Raw genomic sequence first — 25,741 nt, forward strand, 5'->3', positions numbered from 1 at the left:
AAATTTTGAAAAGAAATCATCAACTTGAAAAAATGAATTGCAAAAGAAAACCTACAGACTTGGAAACATTTTTTCCTTTTTGATGATGATGGATCAGTTATATTTTTCCTATTGATTATTATAATTGATTGATGAGGTTTTGAATAACTCTGCAAAATTGTGAGGTTAATTAACCAAATTAATCAAGAAATACCTATACTTGAATTTATCCTTTGCAAAAGTTTAGTTGCAAAATTTTGTTTTAAAATATAAATAAATCGTATAGATCAGGTTTAGAATACTTGAAATGAGATCAGTTGTTATTGTTTATAACTATTGAATTTTGTTAATTTTTGAATTGAAACAAATTTTGTTTTCAGTTTTTACAGGAGATTATAATTAAAAAAAATCTCATGTCATTGTAAAGCTACATCAGGTAGGACGGTTCAGTAAAATTTGCATATACTGTTTATATTTTATAAAATGAATTATCTGATATTTGTAAATTATATGAATTTGTTTTAAGATATATATATATATATATATATATATACTNACAGTATTATATATTATATAATATAGTATGTTTTTGTAGACTATTCTTGGAGCATGATACAAAATGTATTTTGGCAATCTGATCATGTAGTACAGTATCATCTAAAATCATTTGTTATGAAGATTTGATCTGACCTAAAAATTTTTATTTCAGTTTTAAAATTTAAATTTTTAAGTTGTATAATTATTAATAATAGTTTTATTATTCAGTACTTGTATTTGAGAGTAAAAATTAAAAGATGGACTGAACTCTAAAATTAAAATTCCTGTAAATTGAATTGTTAATAATCTTCCTTAATTAATTATTAATGCCTATATTGGAAACATGTTAAATACTGTAAATGATTATAATGAAGGAATATTTCTGAAAAATAACATAATTAACTATATATGATTTCATTATAAGATGTAATGAAGTCTTTTCTGATTAATGAATTAACTGTTTCAATGTGTGATTTGCCTATAATGTTATTATTTTGTTCTGCTCTTATGTATTTATAAATACAGTAGAGTGTCAATCATTCGAATACCGATTAACTGAAACATCGGTTAACCAAAAGCGTTCCAGTCAGCAAATTCAAATTTACGCTAGGGCTGTGGCATTGCAGCACTCTTCCCCTCCCTGCCAAACTGAACTGTAGGCCTAGTTTAATGTATTACATTATGTAAGGTATGTATTTGTAAGACGTGTGATACAAATTATATACATTTTAATTGAAAGAGGGGGATGCCTCCAAGTTCCACTCATAGGTATGACTTGGAGGTTTGAGGAGAAAAGTTTGTGAAATGGGAGTGAAGGAGATGAAGGATAGGGGTTGAAAAAGGGGCAGTGGAGGAGACAGGTGAGAGTACATTGCGCCTGCATCACAATTATTGAAAGCATAACAATACATAATACAGATAAAGAATTGACCGAAATATATTGCTGTGCATCAGACAGTGGCGAGTACATAAAAATGTATACATAAGAGCTACAACATAAATATAATAATTAACATATGTACAGTGAGAGTTCGCTTACTACAAGCATGCAAAACAAGAGGACAAGAGGATTAACATCAGTAATTAACATGAAAGTGGAGAAAATACAAATTATATATAGTATAGTTTTGTGTTATATATATTTTTTGTAAATGATCAGTTATCCAAACAACCTGTCCTGAATTGTTTCAGATAATCAATGCTCTACTGTATTACAGAAAGTTTAAAAATGGACAAAGCTTAATTTTGTGTGGCTTCTGATTAAAAAAAAAACCTAATTAGAAATTGTTTTTAAACCTTAACAAAACTAATATTTAAAGAATTATTCTGTTTTTATGAAATCATCTTGTATTCCAGCATCAGAACAGAAACTACATACAAAATTCTACAAATATAACATAGTAAATTTTGAATAATAAAGTTATGTATCTAACATATGTTCAAGTATAAGAAATTTTTTATTTTGATATTTTTATACAAAATAATGATATCAGTGTGAATCAGTCACAGAATGCAATTTTAAATATATGAAAACTATTTTACTACTTAGACAACAATAGACTACTATTGAATTATTAAAAACTGTTATAATGAATGTGTATGTGTTCTCTAAGCAACAAAGCCATTACATTTGTTTAAACAATGTTGCCACCTAGCCAACAAATACAATAATAATTATCAAAAATTTAGCACCTTTGTCAGATTTAAATCTGATTTAACTATTAACTGCTCAATCAGTTAAAAAGTACAGACTGTACTAAATATGGATGTATGGCAACCCTACTCTTATATACAAGCTATCATGCCAAAGATATTAAACAAAATAAAAACACACTGAATTTTTTCCTTTTTTTTTCTTTTAGTTCAGGTGGTCTCTGGAGATTTGCACAAAAAATTGAAGGATCAAATTTGACACGCTTCCAATACTTTTGTTATGTATACATAACTGGGAAAGTAATATGGTCACTGTACCCATACTATATCATAAACTCTATTGACTTGACTTCAATATTGAATATAGTAATTAAAAGCAAATTAAGACAAATAAAGAGAAACTTAACTTAATATAACATAGTTTTATTATAAAAGCTGCTTTGTGAATGCAGTGTACAATTTTAATTAAATGGCAGTGAGAGACACATGATGCACAAAGCATATGCTTACAGCAGGGCACACCAAGTTTAAACTTACATTTCTGCTAGTAATTGATTTTTTTTTTTCCCTTGAGTTCCAGTTAACAGTGTATGCTGTACTTATTCATAATATGCATTGAGCACCTGCTTCTTTAAGTATGTAAACTTTTTTAAATTCACTAACTTTGAACATTTAATATACAATTCCAGTAAGTCAGATTTTGTTATAAACTGAAATGCATATAAACGAATGAATAAAAAAATAAATATGTAATATTTTGAAAACTTATTATTTTATTTATTTCTCTCTATATTTATTAATTGCTATAGAAGTATTTGAAATGATAAAAGTAATTTAAAGGAGAAATAACTGTATATTGATTGAATTCATATTTCGTATGAAGTGAAAAATTATAAAACTTCAGTTTGTCTATTTATGATGTAGAAGTTGGAATAATGTTTGAATAAATACTAACAAATTATTTTGCAGTCGTTTTAAAATTTTTTTGATGATAATTAAGCAAGAGTGATATAGTAAATCATCAATATGGATTGATTTATTCTTAAATATATTATTGAACTAACTAAACTCATTTCATAAAATTTTGTAGTTTTGAAATATTTTATAATATGATACACAATTATTTAAAAATAATCCATTTAAAATTCTCAGTTAGCATCCTCCTCAAATTAAATATACTAATTCATTTCCTATTAGAATTTTCTCATAAATATACTTTCCAAATATTTCATTAAAAATTTTATTTGCACACATGCTTGAATGAAATAGTTAAATATTGAAGTTGTATATATAATGTTGATTAAATATTACATATTTATTTTAAAAACTTATGGTCGTTGGTACATATTTTCCCTCATCCCACAGGCTCCAAAGACCGTACTTTTAAACTGTTAATTTTGTAAGCAAATTTTTGGTCGTTAGAAACTTTAATTGGTACAAAAGTATATCGATAGTAAAGTAATTGCAATATAAATTTCAACATAGTAGAAGACATAAGTATATATTAAAAGATTTTCAAATATTTTGTGAAAATTTTTTAAGCATATCATTTAATTAGAAATCAATAGCTCCCCACGAAAAAATCACATTTATTGTGTATAAAAATAGTAGCGTTAGGGGAAAAAAAATGATAGAAAACGCCACATATAACGAAAATAGTTTAATCATAGTAACATGTCATAATATTGGCAAAATTTGGAAGTGTTAGAACATAGTCACTGTTTGTTTTGAAAATTTATTTATACATATCATAGATGTAATTTCTTAAATGAATGCCAATAAACTTAGATTTAATTAACTGTACATTAATTTAAAGACAAATCCAATGCTAGAAAATGTGAACAGTTGAAATTATTAGTGGCGTGTCGTTTCAAAATTTACATAAAATTTAAATCAGTTCTTTTTTAATTATAAACAATTTACAGTCGACCCCCCTATAAGATCATTGATTATTCCGTTTTATATGAATTCCATGTTGTACGAGTCACTTAAATTTTACAAATACTTCAGCCTTTCACAGCCCGGTACATGTATTTGTAAAATCTAAGTGACTCGTACAACATGGAATTCATATAAAACGGAATAATGAATGATCTTATAGGGGGGTCGACTGTATACTGATAATTCTTAATAGTTAATTTACATAAATTCTGTTATAGTTGTTGATTTGGATAGAAATTTGGCATTGTAAAATTGTTTTCCTCGAATAAATTTTAACATAATCTTCAATATAGATCAATAACAAATCACTTTTACGTTATCAAACGGTGAAATTGCCATTGTTTACGAGAAATTTGGCGCATTTTTCCCACAATTAGGCCTAACACGTTCACTTGCTTTACATCAAAGTAAACGAATACGAACCAACGAAATACAGATTATTTTACTTAATAACTCGCGTATCACTCGACTCGCTAGTCATTTACGTTTTAAATAAATCGAAAACGACGAGAAACACGACTAATTCGTGGAGTAGTGGAAAATCGAAAATTCAAATTTGTCAGAAGAGTAATCCCGCACTCGGTGACGTCACGCGTTTAAATTCGAAAAAATTCCGTGGCGTAAAATCGTGATATTTGTCGTACGAAATAATTTCTCATATTTAAATAAGTATACTTATCCGTCTGGAAGATAGTTTAGAAAAAACGGGACAATGGATAATTGGTTAGGCGGTATCTAAAGAAGTAATGAGGCATCGAGATGGGTAAAATTCTGTCCGATGATTTAGGCAAGTTTACTTTTCTCGACAACTTTTCTCTTATAAATTTTATCGAGAGTCGAATTAAAACCGTTTATTTATAGTAAGAACGAGAATAATAATGAAAGGAAACGTTTCTTTCCACTTCCCGCCAAATGTATGGTGATATCGAGTGTCAAAATCCCCACACTTTGTACATTTTCGAGGCGTGTTAAGTGTTTTGGAAAGAATTTAACAAATTCGATTGTTTTTCTTTATAATGATAAATAAATTTTGCTCTTGTTTTAGAGTTAATTGCTGCGAGTTAATTAACCTGAAAAATAAAGTCTCTTCTGTTTTATTTATTTTATAAATTACTAACACAAAAGATTGGTACTTTAATAAAGACTGTGTGCATTATCCAACATAATCGTATTCGGTTAATTATTAGATATATTGTCGTTTGGATCAAAATTTCTGCGTAGAGTGTACGTTGATCTGAAATAGGCTTACATAAGAATAAAATATATAGTTATAATTAATTTAATATATTAAGTGTGCCTACACTTAATATACTTAAACCATTATTTCAAATCATATCAGTAGGTCTACGATGGTTACCGAATAGAAATAATTTTCTGCGTTTGTTGCCGTACACGTGTCAACAGTAATATTTATTTAGAAAGAGTGCCATTACTCTTAAGCATTTATAAATATTACAGAAAGTTTGTTTAAAAATCATCAGAGTTTAATTTTGTATGGCTTCTGATGAAAACCTAATATAGAAATTGTTTTTATGAAATCATCTTGTATTCTAACATCAGAAATCACATACTATGTTATATTTGTAGAATTTTGTAAATTTTGAATAATAGGTTATGTAACGTATGTTCAGTACAACAAATTTTTTTTATTCTCGTTTTATTTACTTGCTCCAGACTTTGCTATGCATTTTATAGAATGATTTAATAAACTCTTTATTATAATGTAAAACAAGTTTGATAACATTTGACTTTTTTATACAAATTTTGCTTCATTATCTTCCAATATAGTTGTATCAGATGACAGAAGTGATTTTAAAATCAGTTTTATTCACAGTGGATGAAAGTCAGTTTCCATTTTTGCAGTTTGTTCATTTAGCAAATAATTCTAATTCAGAGAATCTTTATGGAATTTATTTATCTAAGACTATTGACTTTAAAGATCATTACATTAAATCTTCAAAAAAAATAATTCTTTTTATTTTAAAATGTTTGATTTTACAGAATCTCACAAGAAAAGAATTAAATAGATAGGAAAAAACTACTACTACTAGGCTATATGTAATTTAAATATGCTTGCAAAACTTAAAACTGATTTCACCAAATACTTTGTTTTGGATCAAATCATATTAGAGATTTGGCTGAGATGATATATTTTGTAACAACAACTTTTTATATGAAATATGAAACTGTTAATTCACTAACAACTAAGTTTTTATTGAAAATAATTGAATTCCAGTTGCAATAAATTTTCTTAATTTTAAATAAAAGGAAGTAAACATATACTGAGCATGGCATTAACAGTTTCTTTATTTTCGCCAGAGCGTTAGATGATTACATTCATTGTCCTTGGGCAAATGAAAATTTTAGTGTCATTGACTGTTATTTCTAACAACAAATGCATTAAGCTCCTCAAATGTAAATTCAAACTACTGTTTTTCTGAACAAAAACTTTGGGCTTGATGCCTATTAATAGCTGCCTTTCAGCTTTGTATTTTAATTCTTATTTTCTGTCTTCTTTTTCAGTCTAAATTTGGTTAGTCCTAGTTGTAAGTTAGATTAGGGTCTCTTAGCTTGGTTTCCGGTTAGGTTAAATTAGATTAGGATTTGTTAGCTTTAGTTGTCTGGTTAGGTTCATCCTAGGCTATGCTAGGTTAGTTTAGTTAGTGAGTAAGTTAACTTTAAATAAATAAATACATAAAAAAATTTAAATTAAATTAAAATTTTTTGGGGTCTTGCTCGTTTGTCATTGTGTTTGTTTGCTTTTCACGCTGTCTGTCTAGCTGTTTAGTAGTATTAAGATTTGTGATTACATTCAGTTTTATTAGTATTAAGTAGATATGTCTTCCTACTAACAGCCACTTGGCATTAGGAAACAGGCACTAACTTTTACACTTAGATATTTGTGGTAGCACTCACTTATTGGTGTTTGCTACACTCATTTTCTTTTAGACCCTTCAGGAGACTATGGCCTTGCATCCTAAAAACTGCATGCCAACATCATACATACATAGAGGGTACTGTAGCCATGTGTATGTCGTTTCAGAGGGATCCTACCTTTCTCTACTGTCTATCTCCTCTCCCTCTTTCTTTCCTTTATCCTTTCTTTTTTTTTTACCAGCTAAACACTGTGTATAGCCAATGTCTTTCTCATATGTATTAATACAAATCAAGAAAATAAGTTTATTCTTTTCAATTCCTGATGACTGACCTTAGTGTTTGAGCTTTCTAAAGTTTTCATTTTGTTTGGAATTCATTGTTTCAAATTTCCAGTTTTACTAAATGTGCCATTTTTTTAAAGAAAATTTACACCTTTTCGGCAGTAACTGATAAATAAACAAATGTTTTCAGCCACATTCAAGGGTCTGTCAGGTTAAGCTGATACAAAATCGAACTCACTGTAAGCATTTGATTTTGTATCGGCATAACCTGACAGACCCCTAAATATGGCTGAAAACATTTTATTAATTAATTTAAATAAACAAACAAAAGTTTGTATTCACAAATGTATTATTTTAAATTAATAATTAATATGTTGATTTTTTAAAAGATAATTTATCAATAAGATACATTAATGAAAATATTTTTTTCAGGTGTATATAAATATATTCAGAACCTTATAATGAACTAAATGATTTGAAAAATGACCTAGATGATGAGAAATGGAAGTAATGGATTCTGCCGAACCTCAACCGTTAAAGGCTTTAGAAGCAGTGCACATTCACAACCATTTACTAGAAAGATTTAATAAGTTGAAGAAATGGCAGGAAGAGCAGCAGGAACGTTTACGTTCCATACAAAAACTTCAATGGCAGAAACTACATGAACAACAAGAACATATTGGTGCTGTATGGAAGAAAAAACAGATGAATGATGGTAGTGCCAATGTAAATACTATAAACACCATAAATGCTCAGAATAATCCTATGCCAATATCTGTAACTAGAGTTGAAAATGCTTATAAATCAAAAGAAAGTCAATTTGTACAGAAGGAAGCAGAATCGGTCGTATGTATTGATGACGACGATAGACCCATTCGATCGGAATATTCAGACGAAACATCTTTTGAAGAATTACTTGAAAAACAGCTATCAAAAGATAGGGATATTCCCACTGGAAAAAAGTCTAAACCGATAAAAAGGCCATTCCTAAAAAAGGGAAGTGGTTTGAAGAAATATAATATTAAGATGCCTCCAAAATTAGTAAAGAAACCACCAAAGCAATTAATTAGTAAATTAAAACTGAAGAAAGAAGTTAAGAAAAATGATTTTCCGTCGATAGTGATCGAAAAACACAACACTGTAACTTCACACGGAGACCAAAGCGATTCAAATACTGCATTGGATCATCAAGAATATTTCCCACTTAAACAAATGGATTTAAAAGAAATCACACAGCAGGATTCTTTTATCAGAGATTGTGAGAAATTAAAGAAAGAACATCAAAAAGAATCTGTTGAATTGGCAGAATTTGAAATGCTAGAAGAGGCTGCTCACAACATCTCATTTACGAGCGAGTCATCATTGTTGGCTTACGTGGCAAAACGGTATCAGTCACCAAAAGACAGAACAAAATCTCAAGATAATAAAGAAAGTGGAATTGAAAATCTAGAAGAAAATCTTGTTTTGCAAACAGCACAGCTTGAAAAATTGCTTAATTCTGTTAAAAATAGGCATCAGTTTTTACAACAAAATGTAGAAGATTTAAAACAAATTGATGATGACAACACTAATGCTTTAAGTGTAATAAATGAAGAAAATGATATTGAAAGCAGCTCTCAGACAGACTGTTCTCTAAATGTACTGCAGAATGAGAATAATGAAGACAGATTATCGGCCGAATCTGACAATGAAGATAAATCATTTAATGATGAAAATAGTTGGAAAGGAAGCGTGCATTTTGAAGATTCTGAGAATATATTCAATTCTACGCTTTGTGCCGATAATTCTGTTGATGATGACTGTCCAAATTCTACAGTTTTTAAGGAAGAAAATGACACATCAAGTAATAAGTTGATTGATTGCAAAATAAATGATGAGCAAATAGCAGAAAATAATAAAACAAAAACAACACAATATTCTACAGACATTACTAATGAAGTTTTGTTGGCTGAAAGGTATCATCTTCAAAAGAAAAGTAAAGAATTGGAAGAAGAAATAGAAGTATTTAAAAAAGAAAATGCACTCTTAATTTCACTAAGCAAGCAGCGTGAAGAAATGGTAAAACAATTACAAAACGAAAAAAAAGATTTTGAACAGTTTAAAAAAGAAATGGAGAAAAAAATGCAAGGTGAACTTGACGAAGGAAGGAAACAATTAAGAAGAGAGAGGCAGAATTTTGAAAGATATCAAAAATTGAAAAAGGATCATCCAGATAAGAAAGAGAGAGAGATCATCTCAACACTTCGGCAGCAAATAGAAACATTGCAAAATGATATTAAAAAGCAAGAAAATAAGTGGTCGTTAGAATGTCGTCGACTGCAAAATAAATTGGCTGTTACCGAAAAAGAGAGAGATAGCTTAAAAATTTCACTCAAACAACTGGAATCCCAAAGAGTAGAGTTGCTGACTCTGTTAAAAGAAAATCAAAAGAAAAAGCAGCAGGTAAAGAAGGAGATTATTAATACTAATCAGTCGCAACCAATACATAGAACTGAAGTGATTAATCATGTGAAAAAGCCGGCTAAGAAGCAGATCGAGGAAAATAAGGCCATCGACGAAAAAGAAAATAATTACAGTGGAGCCAAGGCCGACAGAATAGAAAAGGAAACAATTGTCTCTAAGATCTCTTCAGATAGTGAAGAAAATTTGAATTCCAAATCGAAACAAAATTTATCAAAGAAAAATCTCAAAGTGCGATTTAATACCGATCCGTTAGTAGATAAACATAATTATGAGGCAATTTCTCATTCATTAGATACATTTACGGAGAAGGAAAATTTTATGAAAATCTCTCATCCAGATAAAATAGAAAATGTGTACAGTAATGGAGATAGAGAATACTTATATCCAAGTGGAACAAAGAAACGTATCAGTGCAGATAATTTGACAACAACCATAAACTTTTATAATGGCGACTGGAAACAGATTTTGTCGGATGGGAGAATTATATATTATTATGCCGAAACAGGCACCGCACAGACAATCTACCAGGACGGACTACAAATTATAGAATTTGCAAATGGACAGGTTGAAACTCACCACGTAAATGGGGTTAAAACTGTGGCCTTCGGAGATTCTCAATTTACTTTATATCCTGATGGTTCTGAAGAGAGCATCATGTCCGACGGAACCGTCGTCAGAATCGATCCAAACGGAATAGAAACTGTTCGTTTCTCAAATGGTGAAATTGAAGTAAGAACAAACGAATTTAAGAAACGAGAGTATCTGGACGGAACTATTAAAATACTGTATGCCGACGGGAGACAAGAAACTAGATACGCTAACGGTCGGATGAGAGTTAAAGGGAAAGACGGTGATGTTATATTAGATATAGAATTACCACGTTTATAACTTTAATCTTGGAATTATATTAAAAAATAAATTTATGATTTGAATGCTTCAAAATCTGAGAGAAATTTTTACAATTACCTTTCTTTGTTGTAAAGTTCTTGAATTTTGTAAATAAAAGAATTTATTTATGTAATTTTTATTGTGTAATTTTGTTCCACAACATACATTTTTACTCTGTTTTCATTGAAGATGATTCTTTACAATGGTTTAAGCTTTTCTAAAACAATTAAAACCATCAAAACGATGTAAAACCATTATTTTTGATAATTACATCTTATAACTGAATAAAAACAAATTAAAATACTTCAAACATTTATTATTATTAAAAATGTGCTACCGATAAAAAAAGAACTTACGCAATAGGTGGGACCGAGCGATAACCACGTAAGTCGAATTAGCGTAAGTCGGGGTATAATTTTGCAATTTGTATAAAATCCAAGTCGGATGTATGTAAGCTAATAAATGTTCTCGTTAATCTTATCTTTTGATTTGTTCACGGTTACAAGAAATCACCACATGAGTCTCTCAAGTCTCCGTAGATATAACAAACACAGAAATAACACAAAATAAATTGTAGCTATGTGTTAATTCTGCGTGACATGTCCGAACATGTAAGCTGAACAATAGTGTGGGGGGAGTGAGTAATCAAGAGCTGTGTGGCGCTCAAACAAAAGACGAATCAACGAGATTTGAAAATCATGTAACTCCGGTTCACGTAAGTCGAGGTATTACTGTATAAAAATCTTGACAGAATTTTCTTATCTAAGGTGCATCTTGAAAGTTGTAGTCTGAAAATGCAAAAAGATTTATTCTTGATCCTCAATTGTGAATGAACAGAGTCTGAAATTAACCAAATATAATTCATTTAGCCAGAAAGCATTCACATATTTAACTTGTGACAGAATCTTAATCATTAGTTGAGAATATGAACATATATTCAAAAATGACTGTTTTATATTGTGCAGTTTAATATTTCTTTCTGTGATGGATTCTAGTTGAGCATAACCATATCTTAGACCTCCTCCATAACTATGTTTTCGGACAAATAGCTTACAACGGTTGTAAGACAAACCTCCTTTCGGGTCTAAACTGGTTTAAGTTTAAATATTTTGTTCAAATTAGTGTAGAGAGTAATTTACAGATCAATTTAAAGAAAAAAAGGTTGCATTAGATATGTGGATAATATAATGGACTGTCTTTTGACAAAATAGTAATTACACAAAACAAATTATTTAATATCAAGGATGATGTCAGGAAATGCTTCTTTCTTTTGTAACACGATCCTAACATTTTAAATATATATCAATACAAATACAAAAGGTTTTACATCGATCATATATGTTTTTTTATTAGAAATATTATATATATATATGAAGTACTTTTATCAATTTTAAAATATTTAGGAGTTTTTAAAAGGAAGCAACTTCTTTAGTACACAATTTGTATAACTAAACATATATCTTTTAAATTATAAAGAAAGTTCTCTATAGATTAATCAGTAACAAAAGTTAGATAGGAAAAAAACAATTCTTAATGAAAACTTGTATTTCCTTTTTTTAGAGCATCAGACTGGAAACTTGATGCTCCCGACTGGACCGGAAGATTGAGAGTCGTAGCAAAAGATAATGACTGTATATTAAAATTGGAAGACAAAAACACTGGTAAATGGTACTTGTAAATGCTTGACAAATATATTTAAATCTAGTAGTAGTAATTTGGTATAATTTTAGGAGAATTGTTTGCATCATGTCCAGTGGACAAATATCCCGGAGTCGCCATTGAAGCCGTACTCGATTCTAGTCGATACTTCGTACTCAGAATACAGGATGGAAATGGTAAATCTTTTAATTAAAATCAGAATTATCACTGTCAAGATAATCAATCAAGTTTCAAGTTTTTAATTTTTAAATTATTTTAAAGCTTTCCAATATTTAATTTCATTTAATTTTTTAAATATGAAGTAATAACAATGGCTGATCGTGGAAAAATTGGTAATCAGTAAATACTATCATGCTACTAATTGATCTCAAATTTCTCCATTTTAATTAAGATAGTTATCTCCTTGGTGTTTCATTCCTTAAGTGTGTTGACAATACATTTTAATAATGCTTTAGGAATGGCCCTACTCCAAAACCTGATAAGTGTAAGTAACTAAATGTAGAAGTTAATCCCGTGTGTGTAAATGCATCGCAGTGATGTATATGGTGAGGGTGGAGGCACTCCCACCCGTCTCAAAAATTATGGCTAATTAAAAGTTTATTCTAAGTTTGATTTGTCAGTTTGAAAAAAAATACATAACATCTATTGTTAATGAGAGTAACTGTAGATCAATTGGTATCAATTTTTAACAATATTAATGTATGTTAAAAATGCATGTCCATAAATCATTATATCATAATGCAATGAAAGATCACTTCCACATTTTTGTTCATCCATAGAATTTAAGTCATACTCAGCCTGAAAAAATTATTTTCTTTGTCATCCTTGTGTCCTGAAGCTTCAATTACAGTTGATTTTTTTTTAAGTTTTTGCGATGTTGTACGTGAAACAGAATCTTATGTTTGTTAAAGATCTGTTCACAAATACTTCTATATATTTCAGGGCACAGTTGATATGGTGAGTTTCAAAACATTGATATTTAATGAATAGTTAGCAGGTTTGTATTTTGACATCAGCTAATTGTCCATGAATTAGTAAAAACTAATAAACCAGACTAAATGCTTACACTCCAAATGCTTTAAACAATTGTATATGATTAGATGATGATTCCAGCTTTGTACAGAACAAAATATATGTAAAATACTTTACATACACATTTACATTGACAACTTTGATTATTTAACTCCTCTCATGAGTGAAAACATTAGGTGAAAGTGCAACCACTGAGTAAATATTTTCTTATATAACTTGAGTGACAAAATAGAAGAAAGATTTTGCAAGTTTATTCAACTTGCAAAATCTTTCTATTTTGTCTTGTAACTTGTCAAAATTCTATGTCCATTTTAACATAATAATGTCAGGAGACAAGTAAAAATATGTATATAAAATATTGAGAGAGATTTAAATGTACCTAACAAATTACTTTGTTTTAGAATACTTAAGGAATTGATTTTTGGTTTAAAGAGATGTTCAACAGTGCCAGGATGCTTGTGTACTAAATTATACTGTAATATAATTTTGTTACTGTTATCTAATTTAATCTTATGTACTACATTGGTTAATATATGTCCACTATAAATTAATATTGGGAGAAATTCTTGATGTTTGCTGTGGAAAAGCAATATAAGATTATTAATTCATAAGAATATCAAAATTTATTAATTGCAATTACTGTATTTACTCTAATATAAGACGATCTCGCGTATAGGACGAGGTGTGACTTTAAAGATCAAAATTAAAGAAAATTAGATTTATTAATATAATTCTAATTTTATTTCGTTTAATAACAAATAAAATATCAAATGAACGTAAATGTACACATTTTCCCGCAAATATTATTGGCATTTTAAACTTCAAGGAAAAATCTTGTAAAATCAACATAATTTGTTCACATAAAGCTGGACAATCAGCAATTTTTTTTTTGCCAATTCTTAAGTGTAATCGACAAAGAGTGAATTCAACTGTTATGAGTTTCTTCGAATTTCCAAATAATCTGTTTTCGTGTGGGAATGAATTAAAACTTATATCTGACTCCCATGTAATTTTGGAATTCAATTTAAAAGCTTTTCCTATGGCTATTCATCTTTACTCTTGGCAATACACAAGAACGATTCAAATGACCCAGATAAAATACTTTTGTTTTTAAACACCAGAAGATGAGAATCCAGTAAAAAATGTGAATACAGTTTACAAAAATTATACAAAAACAAAAAGACTCCTTTGCTCATGCGTATAGGACGACTTAAGTTTTTGAAGCAGTGAAAAATGGATAAAAACCTCATCTTATATGCAAGTAAATACAGTATTTATGTATTTATTAACTTATTCTATTTGGATTGTTTTGGTTGCAGTAATAGCTATATAAACTATAACAATTTTCAGATTTAATGGAAGTTTAATATTGTCTATACTATAACTCTTAAACTATTGATGATGATAATTCTTAATTCTGATTCTAGTTTTGTTTAAACCTTTATTTCAGGACGATCAGCATTTATTGGAATTGGGTTTGCAGATAGGAGTGATTCTTTTGATTTAAATGTTGCATTACAAGATCATTTCAAGTAAGATGTTTAAATGTTTTTACATAAAGAATTTCTTTTGAAAATGCTAAGAAAATTCTTTTAACAGATGGCTTCAAAAAAACGAAGAGCTTGAAAATCCAGTTACCGATACCACTCCTCCTTTAGATCTTAGTTTTAAGGAAGGAGAAACCATAACTATAAACATGAATATTACAGTAAGTTGCTAAAGATTTATTAGAATGAAATTTTAAATAAAAAATGAATCAAACATATATGGAGGATCTGGGTTCAAGCTCTGATCTGTATTAATGCTATCATAGATTTACTGAAAAAGATTATGTATAAAAACTAACTGCAAAATTTCCGTTCTTTTTTGATAGAAAAAGGGAGGCTCGGCTAGGCAGAGACAAAAACCAGCAAATTCAAGCGGTTTGGGACTGTTGCCCCCTCCACCCGGTGGAATTAGGATACCACCACCTTCTGGTGCAAAATCGCCTAGTAGTCCCAAACTTATAAGTCCCATTAACCCAGCAACGCCAATTACTACTAAAGATTCGGAAAATTCTTCGGGTTCGAGTCTACTTTTGGACTTAGATGCGCCGACGTCAGTTTCTAAACCCAATGTTGCACATCCACCTACAAGTGCAGGAAGTGATTTATGGGGAGATTTTGCAACAGCTAAAGGGTATAATTCAAATTATCTTTAGAATAGTTTTAAATGATTAATGATGTAATAAGGATTTTCTCTTCATACAGGAATGAAAACTGTGAGAATTCAAATTCCAAGTTAAATGATTGGGTGCAATTTTAATGAATTCTTTGACATTCCACCTTGGCTAACTATTCTTCTTGTATAATAGTCAACATTAATCCAATAGGATATAAAAACAAATTATTAGTACAGAAATCAATGTACAACTTCATGCAGATATATTATTGTTTTTGTTATTGACTTGTTCAGTAAAAGTTAACAACTATTTGAATGATCAAAATTGTCAACAATGTTAGGATTAATATAGTAGAAATGTAAAATTGATGATAATTACATTAATTGTAAATTTAAAAAATATGCAAGTTGAAAAAATTGTGTATATATAAATGTGTATGTGATTCTTAAAATTAACATCAAATGTATGCAACTAATTACGCATACCTTCAGAAATTCATTAAATTTTGTACAATTTTTTTTAATTATATAACATAGTAAGCTAAGCTGTTTCATTTGAGAATTTATTACTGATTATAGAGAATTTTCATTATTTATTGATTTATAACAAAAAACTGAGTTGAGGTATTTTCATTAAAAATTAAAACATTGTTTTAAGGCATTAAATATCCGAAGAGGAAAAAATTTTGGAAATTGTATGGGACTAGCTGAAATAAAATTTGTCACAACTGTTTATGCATATTCATTTATTGCTAATTTCTATTATACTTCTTGTACAAAAGTAATAGTTTCAACACAACTAAGCTTTTAGCAAATTATGATTTTCATTTAAAAGATTTCTAAAACAAGTCAGACTAGATGTAAGCAGGATTGCTTTTCTTCTAAATATACAAAAACAGAAAATAGAATTTTCATTTGAAAATTTGTAAAAACATTTTTGCATTTTGAACACATTCGTTTTGCTTGATTCTTGCAATTTAAGGCAAATAAGTGTTTTTTTGTAAAAATGAGCATTTAAACATTAATATTTTTGCTTCTTGATTATTTAGTTTATTATTGCTAAGATTTACTGTGTTTGAATTTTTACAATATGTATAATGTTATTTACATAAAAACGTTTGCAAATTTTTTAAAAACTTGTAAATGAACAAGTTAAGAGTGATATTTCCTACATCTTAAATTACGTGGATTCATGCCAAGTTTTATTGAACGCATGGCCATGGCACGATTAAAATGCCGCTTTGTTTTTAACCCGTCAGCAAATTCCTCGTTGTGTGCTTCGACGGTGGACAGAATGCCTAAAAATACAGTTAGTACTAAAATTACTATAATGAAAAATGTATAAATGTGAACAGTTGTGTCAGGCAGTGATTCGATTTCCTTTAAATAAATTGATGCTTGCTATAAAAAAAAATTGGTTTTGCATTAATTTATATAATTTCTTCATATATTACTTAAAAGAAGGGTTCTTACCTTAAAGGATGGATTAAGCTCTAAAGTTTGTTTAAACTGTAAACTAGCTTCATGATAATGACCATAAGCTTTTAAAATTTCACCTAGTTTGAAATGATGTAACCAGGCACTTTGTTGTGGTGGATTAACTTCCACAGATCTTCTTGCTAGAAATATTGCATCTTCTAGATATTGTAAATTAAATAATATCCTTGCCAAGTTTAAGAGAGCATCTGGATCATTGGGGGAGATACTCAATGTTTTACGAAAACAGTCTATAGCCTTTAATGTGTCTCCTTTTATTCTCCAAAAATTTCCAATTTGATTGTAAGTATCTGTAGAATTTGGCTTCTGAAAAATTTTTAAACACACAATTATTAAGAATTATTTTGTTAACATGCTATGAACATTATAAAATTCTGTCTCATGGTAATTAGAATTCTTAAAAAATATAAATTGAATATCAGCTATTCAAACAGGTTATAAAGACCAGACAAATTATAATAATTAACCAAATAAATCTGGTATTCTATCCACAAGTTTCCAGAACATGTTTTTGAATTTTGCCACACAAGAGAGTATGTCTTGGCAGCCATTAAGATATTGCAGACCTACATGACTAGCAGTTTTAGTTTTGCATTGGTGACAAGCCCTATAAAAACAGTTCAGGTTGCAGTGGTTGGCTGCCATAATTGTCACAATATCTGTGTATTCTTTTTACAGAAAGTAGTTAGAATCTGTATGAGATGTACACAAAAATATGAGATATCAAGATTGTTCATGTATTCAACTGTTCCAGTTAAATTTTCATCATATGGAAATGAATGTAAGAAGAATGGGTGCACTTACATACAGCTAGATAAATAACTACCATCATAAGACACAACTCTATACAAAATGATTACTTGCAGACAGGTTTTGTGATGGGTCTATATTTATCTTAAATTGCCATCAAATATTTGATCTTATTAATTAATTAAAATTTCACCTACTTTACCAGCTGAAAAATAATTATAACTGTCTTGACTCTTATAATTAAGCATTTCTTGGTAATAATAGATTTTACTTTTAATGAGATATTTCAAAGGTGGCATTCTCTCATCATTATTCCTTAATTTTAAATATTCTAATTTATTTTTATCAATTAGTACTAAGAGTTTGTAGAAGAAACTATGCAAAAATCCGAAAACTTGGAATTAAGTCGAATGCAATTATATTCATTGAATATTTTGTACTTTATGAATTAAATGGCAATATAAATATTTCCTGATAGATAACAACAGTGGAATATTAGTAAAATCACAGAAGCAAATTTTGCCAATTATTTTCTAGAAACATTAAAAAAGGATTTGGGTTCTCTTAATTTTATGTTTTAAAACTCAAAAAAAATTTCCCCACAATGCCTCTAGTACAGTGGTACCTCAGGATACGAACGCCCCAGCATACGAAATTTTCAGGATACGACATGAAATTCGAACATATTTTTGCTCCACGATACGAACAAAAACTCACCATACGACGTTACATTAGTTCGCATCACCAGTTTTTATTCACTTCTGTTCATCGGTCTCAGTCCCGCGTTTGATTCGTCGTGGAAGGATTTCGCTCGATAAAGGAAATCTTGAGGTATTATCAGAAAGTGATCGATTTTATTGAAAAAAAACATCCCGAAAAGGTTCACACTGGCTGTATTGCCGCTCGGAGTAACGACATTTGCCTAAGTTATTTTAGAATCATTTTAAAAAGCAGGCAAAGCCAAAACCTCTTTGGATAGATATTTTACTGAGCGACCTCTAGCCAGTGAAAGTTCTGATGGAAGTGAAGGAAAAAAAGCAAAAAGCAGCGAATGAAAATTAAAACAAAAAAATATAAACAACACTAATTTTTTTTATCTTTTCTAAGTTATTTTTAAGTTATTGTTACATTATGTTATGTAAAGTTAAGTTTTAGTATCATATCCCTTCTCCCTCTCCTCCACTACCAGTTTACACCTCCACCGTCGTCTATCCTCAAAGGTAAAGTGCAAATAAAACTACATTTTTTTCGTCAATTATTATTCTATTATGGTTATTTATACATTTACAACTACAAAACGCATTTTCAGTGTTTTCCTTACTATAGTTATCTTTTTTTAATGTACTACTTAGCTTTAATTTGAGTGTGTTTTTCGTGTTGGAACGAATTATTTGGTTTTACATGTAATCGTATGGGGAAAAATGATTCACCTTACGACATTTTCATGATACGACCTCAGTTTCGGAACGGATTAATTTCGTATCCTGAGGTACCACTGTACTCTTTTTCTTTACATTAGAAAAACTTTAAACTTGCATAAAAACAATTGAAAATATGCTCTTTGTAATTAGAGTTTTTATATTTTAATTATAACTAGATAAATATCATCTCGAGTTTCTTGATGTGATCTATCAATGTAGCTAGCCTGGGCGAGCAGTTTGAGCACTAATATGTCACAAATAAAAGATTATATATATTTTTCTTTTCTCAACAATAAATCAGATAATGAAAAGTACAGATAAAAAAAAAATTTCTTTATTACAAAGTAAAATAAGAAATAAATGCAAACTGATTTTATTTTATTACTCTTAGTGAGGAGCCTTGGATAAATTGGAATTGCTTGTTAAAAGCAGCGGCATTTGAGGTTTCGTCCAGTCTCGAGTGAGGGAACTGATCCGAAACAATGTTGGTGAGTTGCTTGACACGACTAAACACATTTGAAATAGTTACATAAAAGTTGAAAATTTCTGATGGGATGAAAGGAAGGAGTTGAATGTAACTGCTGACATATTGAGGGAAATGACATTTCCTTTAAATCAATACAGGCCTGAGCATGCAGTTACAGCAGAGCTAGGTAACCTAGTGCCATCTAGTGGGGATGAGGGACGTAAATCTGGTTACTTTTACTTTGAACTATGATAACTTTCCATACTTCAACTGAAATTTACCAAACTCTGCAAAAATATGAAGCAACTGTCTGGCTTTATATTACAAAAAAACAGCACCCAAAAATGTCAAAATACTTTCTTGTTATTAAGCGTCAGGGGCGAAAGCAACACTTTCGTTTTTGAATATATCTTTTCTCGGAGTTAATTATATTTTCTAAAAAATAATTTATGCACATGCTAGGGTTCTACTGAGCATTTTGACACCAAAATCTTCAAAATCTAACATGGGAATTTTTTTAAATCAGAAAGGAAAGTACAAGTTTCCCCAGAAGCCTGGGCTTAGAAATTAGCGAGGTTAAGGCCTAAGTTTTAAACGTGAAAACGTGTACATTGGACGTTTGGCGCCACTTTCCTGTAAACCTAGAAGTTTGACAATTTGGGAAAATACATGAACCTTCTCTGGAAACTTGTGGATATTAGTTGAATTAAATAACTAAAATTAAGTTCTTTTAAGGGAACAATAATATGTCGCCTATACTGCTTGAGAAAAGAAAACACAACTGTATAACACTTGGAATATTTCTAAATTTTTGTATCAAGATAAGACTAATGAATTTAATAAAAATTCAGTAAGAATTTATATAAAAATATTTGCTTTACATATTATTGTAAAAAGTTTTCATATCACTAATAGATCAGTGATAGTTATCATTCTTAAAAAGCTACAGTGGAGTTATTGTCTATTAAATTACAATGTTAATGATAACACCATAGGATGTAGTAAAAAAAACTTGCATAACATCACAAAAACAAAATAATGAGAAGGAATAAATTGCATGATTAAAATTTTTGAAAATAATGATGACATGCAAGTTTTCTCAATGCACCACTAAACCTTCAAAAGTTGCATGCAACTTGCAAGCTGTGTTTTACGAAGACCTTTAACAACACAATAAACTAATTATTAGGAATTCACTTTCTTATCTGTTTTATTTATATGGACTATTTGATATGTTTCTTTTGTAATGATTGTACTTTATACTTTTTATTTAAATTTGCTATTTCATTACTGAAGAAGGCAGGCAAACTGGATTACTAAAAATAGAATACTGGCTAGAAAAAATGTTCTAGATGCTAAAAGCAACAGTTTCTGAAATCTTGGATAAAAATTTACATTAATCAAACAAGTAGAAATTTTCATTTCATGTTCTTTGAATCAAAGTATGGGTGATCTGTTTTAATTTCCTTATACCATTTTTGAAGTCTCATTATACCTATAGCTATTTTTTCAAAAATCAGAATATCTATTAAATTTGTAATGCCTAATACAGTAAAATTAGCTTTTATTAAAGAAATAATTATGAAAAATGTTCTTTTTGGTTAGGTAAAATAAAATGCATACTTTCCAAGTGAAAAAGTTAGTTTTTATAATTAAATTATATTAAATTAAGCATCAATGATTAATAACTACCCTGATGTTTGAAAAAATATTGTTCTAACCAAACATAACTTCAGCATTTAATATTTTCTACATTATGATTTATCTGTTTTTTTTCCCTCCTAATTTGTGGATTTCTAATGTATATTGTGCCTAATTGACAACATAAAACATGGTATATACCATATGTGAATTGCCAAGCAGAATGAAGAGCATATGACACAATGCTGTATCAAGTCGACTCTGTTCCTGATTCTAATGCACATTCCAATTTTTGAGACCAGAAAAATCCAAAAAAGGTGCATATTAGAATTGAGAGAACACAGTATTATATTATTATGGTATTCTTAGAGTGTATCTAAACACAGTACTAGTCTGGCATAGTACTAGGCATCAGTATAACTAGTCAAAGCATAACTACAAAACACAAATGTTTATGTATTTATGTTTAAGAATTTCCTGACTGACATGTAACTATGGCAGCCTTCTGTAGTGTGATATATATGCTATTGTGAGGCTCTCATATTTCAAGACTTATGTAGTGTACAATATGTGATGTGATGCCTGTGCAAGAAAAGAGTAATGAAACAAGTACTTCATCCATTCTCCACAAAAACTTTAAAAAATACTCAGAACGTACATTGAAAAATTATTTCATTGACATGTGTTGTGCATGTTTAGTACAGCTATATCTATGATGAATGTGATTTGTTTTCTTTATCAATGAATATGATGTCTGGTCTGTTATGATAGATTGTTTTCTCTGTGATTAAGGCTCAGTCATAGTCATAAAAAACAAAACACAAAATATACTATCTGAGAAGTGCATTTGTAGTATGATTCCCGAGAGTGAGAAGTTTGCATTTGTGTTAGCTATTGATTATTATATTTGCTATTGGGTTATGCCAATTTAAATAGTCAATTTGTGTTAAAAGCTTGTAACCCAATGTGATATAGTACATGACATGGCATTTCTACAAATGTTGTCTGTAAGTGTTGTGTCTTAACATGTGCCTTCTGCAGATTCTTATGTTTATGACCTGGTCTTGTATGGCAATTATGAGAGTGTATATAATTTCTAATATCCATGCTAAATCATCTATGAGGGGGGACCCAAAAAAAAAAAAACCAAACTGAGAGCGCGCTGCCATTCATAGACGTAGTAGAGAGTTCTCCTGTTACATGGCATTAGTAGAGACCTTCACATAACAGCTGTCCAAACGGCATCAGTTTGTAGGTAAACATTTGAGTGTAGTGTTGTGTATCTCTTACTGTTATTTTGTTCCATCTGCGAAGTTCTGGGCATCCTTCAACATCATGAAACGATGAAAACATTGAAAAAATCCGCCAAAAAAAGTGTTAAGATGTCTGCGAGAGGATGTGCGAAGGAAACGCCCGGAACTTTGGCGATCAGGTGACTGGTTCCTTCATCATGACAATGCCCCGCACACACGGCCTTACAAATGACCCACTATTTGGCCTCTCGGGGATGGCCTGTCACTCCCCACCCTCCGTATTTACCTGACCTAGCCCCGTGCAACTTTTTTCTGTTTACGAGAATGAAGAAAAATCTAAAAGGGAAGTGTTTTGATGATGTGGAGGCTATGAAAACAGCTTCACTAAGGGCATTGGACGATATCAAGATTGAAGAGTTCCAGAGATGCTTCAAACAGTAGGGAAAAAGACTTCACAAGTGCATCGCATCTAATGGAGAGTACTTTGAAGATGACTATTTATTAACTTTTTTACAAAATTTCTTCAAAGATTTTATACAAAATATCCGGTTATTTTTGGGTCCCCCACGTATATAATTTTATGCCATCCATATATACAAAATGAGATATGTATCATGCTGTTTTGTTGTTTTATCCATATTTAGTATTGTTTAACCCTTATTATTATTATTATTATGTTGGGTTTAGTGAGTTATACTTGGTTGATACCAGTGGCTGTGTACTATGCCAGGCCAGAGTCGAGGCATAGCAACCAAAACAAGACAAAAATTAAACAAGTGTGTCAGAGTGTCTGTATTCAGGAATTTTCTAACAATATGACATATATTCAATATAATGGCCATTTGTAGTGTGATGTATGTGTTTCTATTCAATTGTAAAGCTCCCAGGCTTTTGTGTAGTGTGTGGTATCACACCTGTAGAGGAGAGAACAAGTACAATAAGCACCCTTTCCATCCTCCACAGATGCCTTATTTCCTGGGCGAGTTCTGTGTACTTGCTAATTTTTTCAGTACATGTGTTTTGTATATTGTGAGTGTTTGGAATGGTTCTGTCTATAATGTATGTGATTTTATTGTGTTTGTCAATGAGTGTGATATCTGGTCTGTTGTAAATTGTTTTTATCTGTAATTATGGCTCTGTCATAGTACAGTTTGTGCGTGTTGTTTTCCAATACTATCTGTGAAATGTATTTGTAGTATGGTTTGTGGATGTCTAATAATTTGTGTTTCTTTGCAAGCTCTTGATGTATTATATTTGCTACTTGATTATGTCTGTGTAAATAATCTGTCTGGATGCCAAGAGCCTTCACCCAGAAGTAATGTGTTGTATAGTTTCTGGAATGATGTGACATTTTCTGCATGTGTCATTTGTGAATGTTGTATCTTTGAGTATGTGTTTTCTGTAGTTTTTAGTATTTATGACCTGATCCTGTACGACACTCATGAACCCTTCCATCTCTCCAAAGAGGAATCCCAAGCTAACCAGCTGTTTGACGCAGTTTTGTCAACAAAATCCTGGGCTAAATCTGCCATGAAGTGCCTTTCAAGCCCACGACTGCTTAATGGTGTCTATGCTTTTTACATGTTATGTTGTGTCCATATGATGTGAGTGTAAATTTAATGGTGTGTTATTTGAGTCTGCTACAGTTACTGCTTTATGTAACTGTGATGTTTCTTGTTTTTTGTAGAAAAACTTTTTATATTATAAGTATTTATAATTTATATATTAATTTATTGTTTTTTCAAAACTAATTTATTTAGAACAATAATGCCTATATATTAATAAACCTACCTCTTTCCGAATTTTTCTTAACTTTTTTTCTAATTGATTGACATCTACATCTTTTTTATTTCCATTCTTTTTAAATAATGTTGCTACATCTAATTCAGTAATATGAGGATGCAAATATCTATTTAATATTCCAGACATGTGATCATATACAGTATAATTAACACTTTCACCACAATCTAACTCATCTATTATATCTTCGGTATTTGGATCAGGTGTTTCCTTTTTACTTGATCTATAAAAACAAATTTTATATTCATTATAATGTTTATTAACTTGATTTTTAGGTATTTACAGTAATTTTATTGTTCATACAGTCAATTCACATTAATATGAATCACTAGGGANTCAGGTGTTTCCTTTTTACTTGATCTATAAAAACAAATTTTATATTCATTATAATGTTTATTAACTTGATTTTGAAGTATTTACAGTAATTTTATTGTTCATACAGTCAATTCACATTAATATGAATTACTAGGGGAACAGTAGTTAGTTCATTTTATCAAAAATTCATATCAACAATTTTCAGGGTCAAGGTCAAAATTGTATAATTTACAGAGTTAAGGATCAATAGGCAACCAAAATCTCTAAATTATAATATTTTGAATTAATTTACTAAATAAAGTTAAATTTAATTTATTTATGTTAATGCTTTCATACAAAATTAAAAACTGCTATGCTTCATAGTAAGTCATACCTTCCACACTATTTCCTGAAACAGGCCACATACTGTAGCCAAAAATGTTCATTTCATTAGATTTTATTAAACTGTTTTCCAAGAAATAGCGTGGAAGGTGTGACTTATTATTAGTAGGTTCCAGCTCACCNGGAGATGGCATTTGCTGTTTAAGTATGACACAGTGTTAAAAGAAATCCATGATTTCTTTCTGTTGAAGATTGTTTGAAAAAGTAGAAAATATTTTTTGGCACGAAAAGAGTAAAAAAAATTAGCCAAATTTGGCATCACTATATACCCTTCTGATATACAAACTAGCAAGTGTTTGCATGGTACTGCATCCATTTAAAGGCGTGGGTGTCCTTAAACTTTAACTCCTATTTTCTGAGTACAGTAGAATGGTGCACTAAAATGAGACATTTGAATTGGTATATAATCAGAGGTTGAACCCATTTTTGCTTACTAAAAAAATTATTCTACTCAAAATAGAATATTTATTACAGTATCACTTTGTCTTTTACATTTTTCAATGTGAATAATAATGTGAGACTAATCGGGGGTAGGATGTTACAAGTTCTTGACTCTCCTACCTCTTAATCGACTCAAGACCTTGAGGTCCAGTCTCTCTTGTCCAAAAGATGGGTTCTGTTGAGCGGAAGGGTTATAGAGTTAAGGATTGTTATTTCACATCAGGATCTGACACCAATCTATCAATTTATCGGCGGATAGATACACTTTTGTGAGAGATTGATTTAACAGGAGTGATCTCATTCATG

At 29.9% G+C, this 25,741-nt stretch overlaps 3 protein-coding genes across 4 annotated transcripts in view; 2 read left to right on the top strand and 1 right to left on the bottom strand.

Annotated features, from left to right (window-relative positions):
* The window catches only part of LOC111619584 (centromere protein J-like), a 28,022-nt gene extending 17,090 nt beyond the window's left edge, over positions 1-10,932 (top strand). The window contains exons 1-2 of one of the 2 annotated variants that reach the window (XM_023361340.1): positions 4,302-4,897; positions 7,701-10,932. In XM_023361340.1, coding sequence (XP_023217108.1) covers positions 7,770-10,619 — 2,850 coding nt within the window. In that variant the 5' untranslated portion in view covers positions 4,302-4,897; positions 7,701-7,769 and the 3' untranslated portion in view covers positions 10,620-10,932. Of the gene's footprint in view, positions 1-4,301; positions 4,898-7,700 lie in introns of those variants that run through there. The other variant, XM_023361349.1, reaches the window with a different exon arrangement.
* Positions 1-16,015, top strand: part of LOC111619594 (NECAP-like protein CG9132) — a 30,749-nt gene extending 14,734 nt beyond the window's left edge. Inside the window, exons 2-7 of the mRNA XM_023361361.1 lie at positions 12,180-12,280; positions 12,350-12,454; positions 14,761-14,842; positions 14,910-15,018; positions 15,184-15,488; positions 15,560-16,015. Coding sequence (XP_023217129.1) covers positions 12,180-12,280; positions 12,350-12,454; positions 14,761-14,842; positions 14,910-15,018; positions 15,184-15,488; positions 15,560-15,614 — 757 coding nt within the window. The 3' untranslated portion in view covers positions 15,615-16,015. The remainder of the gene's footprint in view (positions 1-12,179; positions 12,281-12,349; positions 12,455-14,760; positions 14,843-14,909; positions 15,019-15,183; positions 15,489-15,559) is intronic.
* An 11-nt stretch (positions 16,016-16,026) lies between these two features.
* LOC111619605 (tetratricopeptide repeat protein 17-like) lies at positions 16,027-24,585 on the bottom strand. The gene is made up of 3 exons (XM_023361370.1): positions 24,290-24,585; positions 16,944-17,273; positions 16,027-16,871 (listed from the first exon to the last, which is right to left on the bottom strand). Exons 1-3 carry the CDS (start codon positions 24,425-24,427, stop codon positions 16,623-16,625), a joined length of 717 nt encoding a protein of 238 aa, XP_023217138.1. The 5' UTR covers positions 24,428-24,585; the 3' UTR covers positions 16,027-16,622.
* Between the last annotated feature and the right edge of the window lie 1,156 nt (positions 24,586-25,741).

This window comes from Centruroides sculpturatus, unplaced genomic scaffold, assembly GCF_000671375.1.
Source record: "Centruroides sculpturatus isolate CEXI.00-Female unplaced genomic scaffold, Cexi_2.0 scaffold44, whole genome shotgun sequence".
NCBI lineage: Eukaryota > Metazoa > Arthropoda > Arachnida > Scorpiones > Buthidae > Centruroides > Centruroides sculpturatus.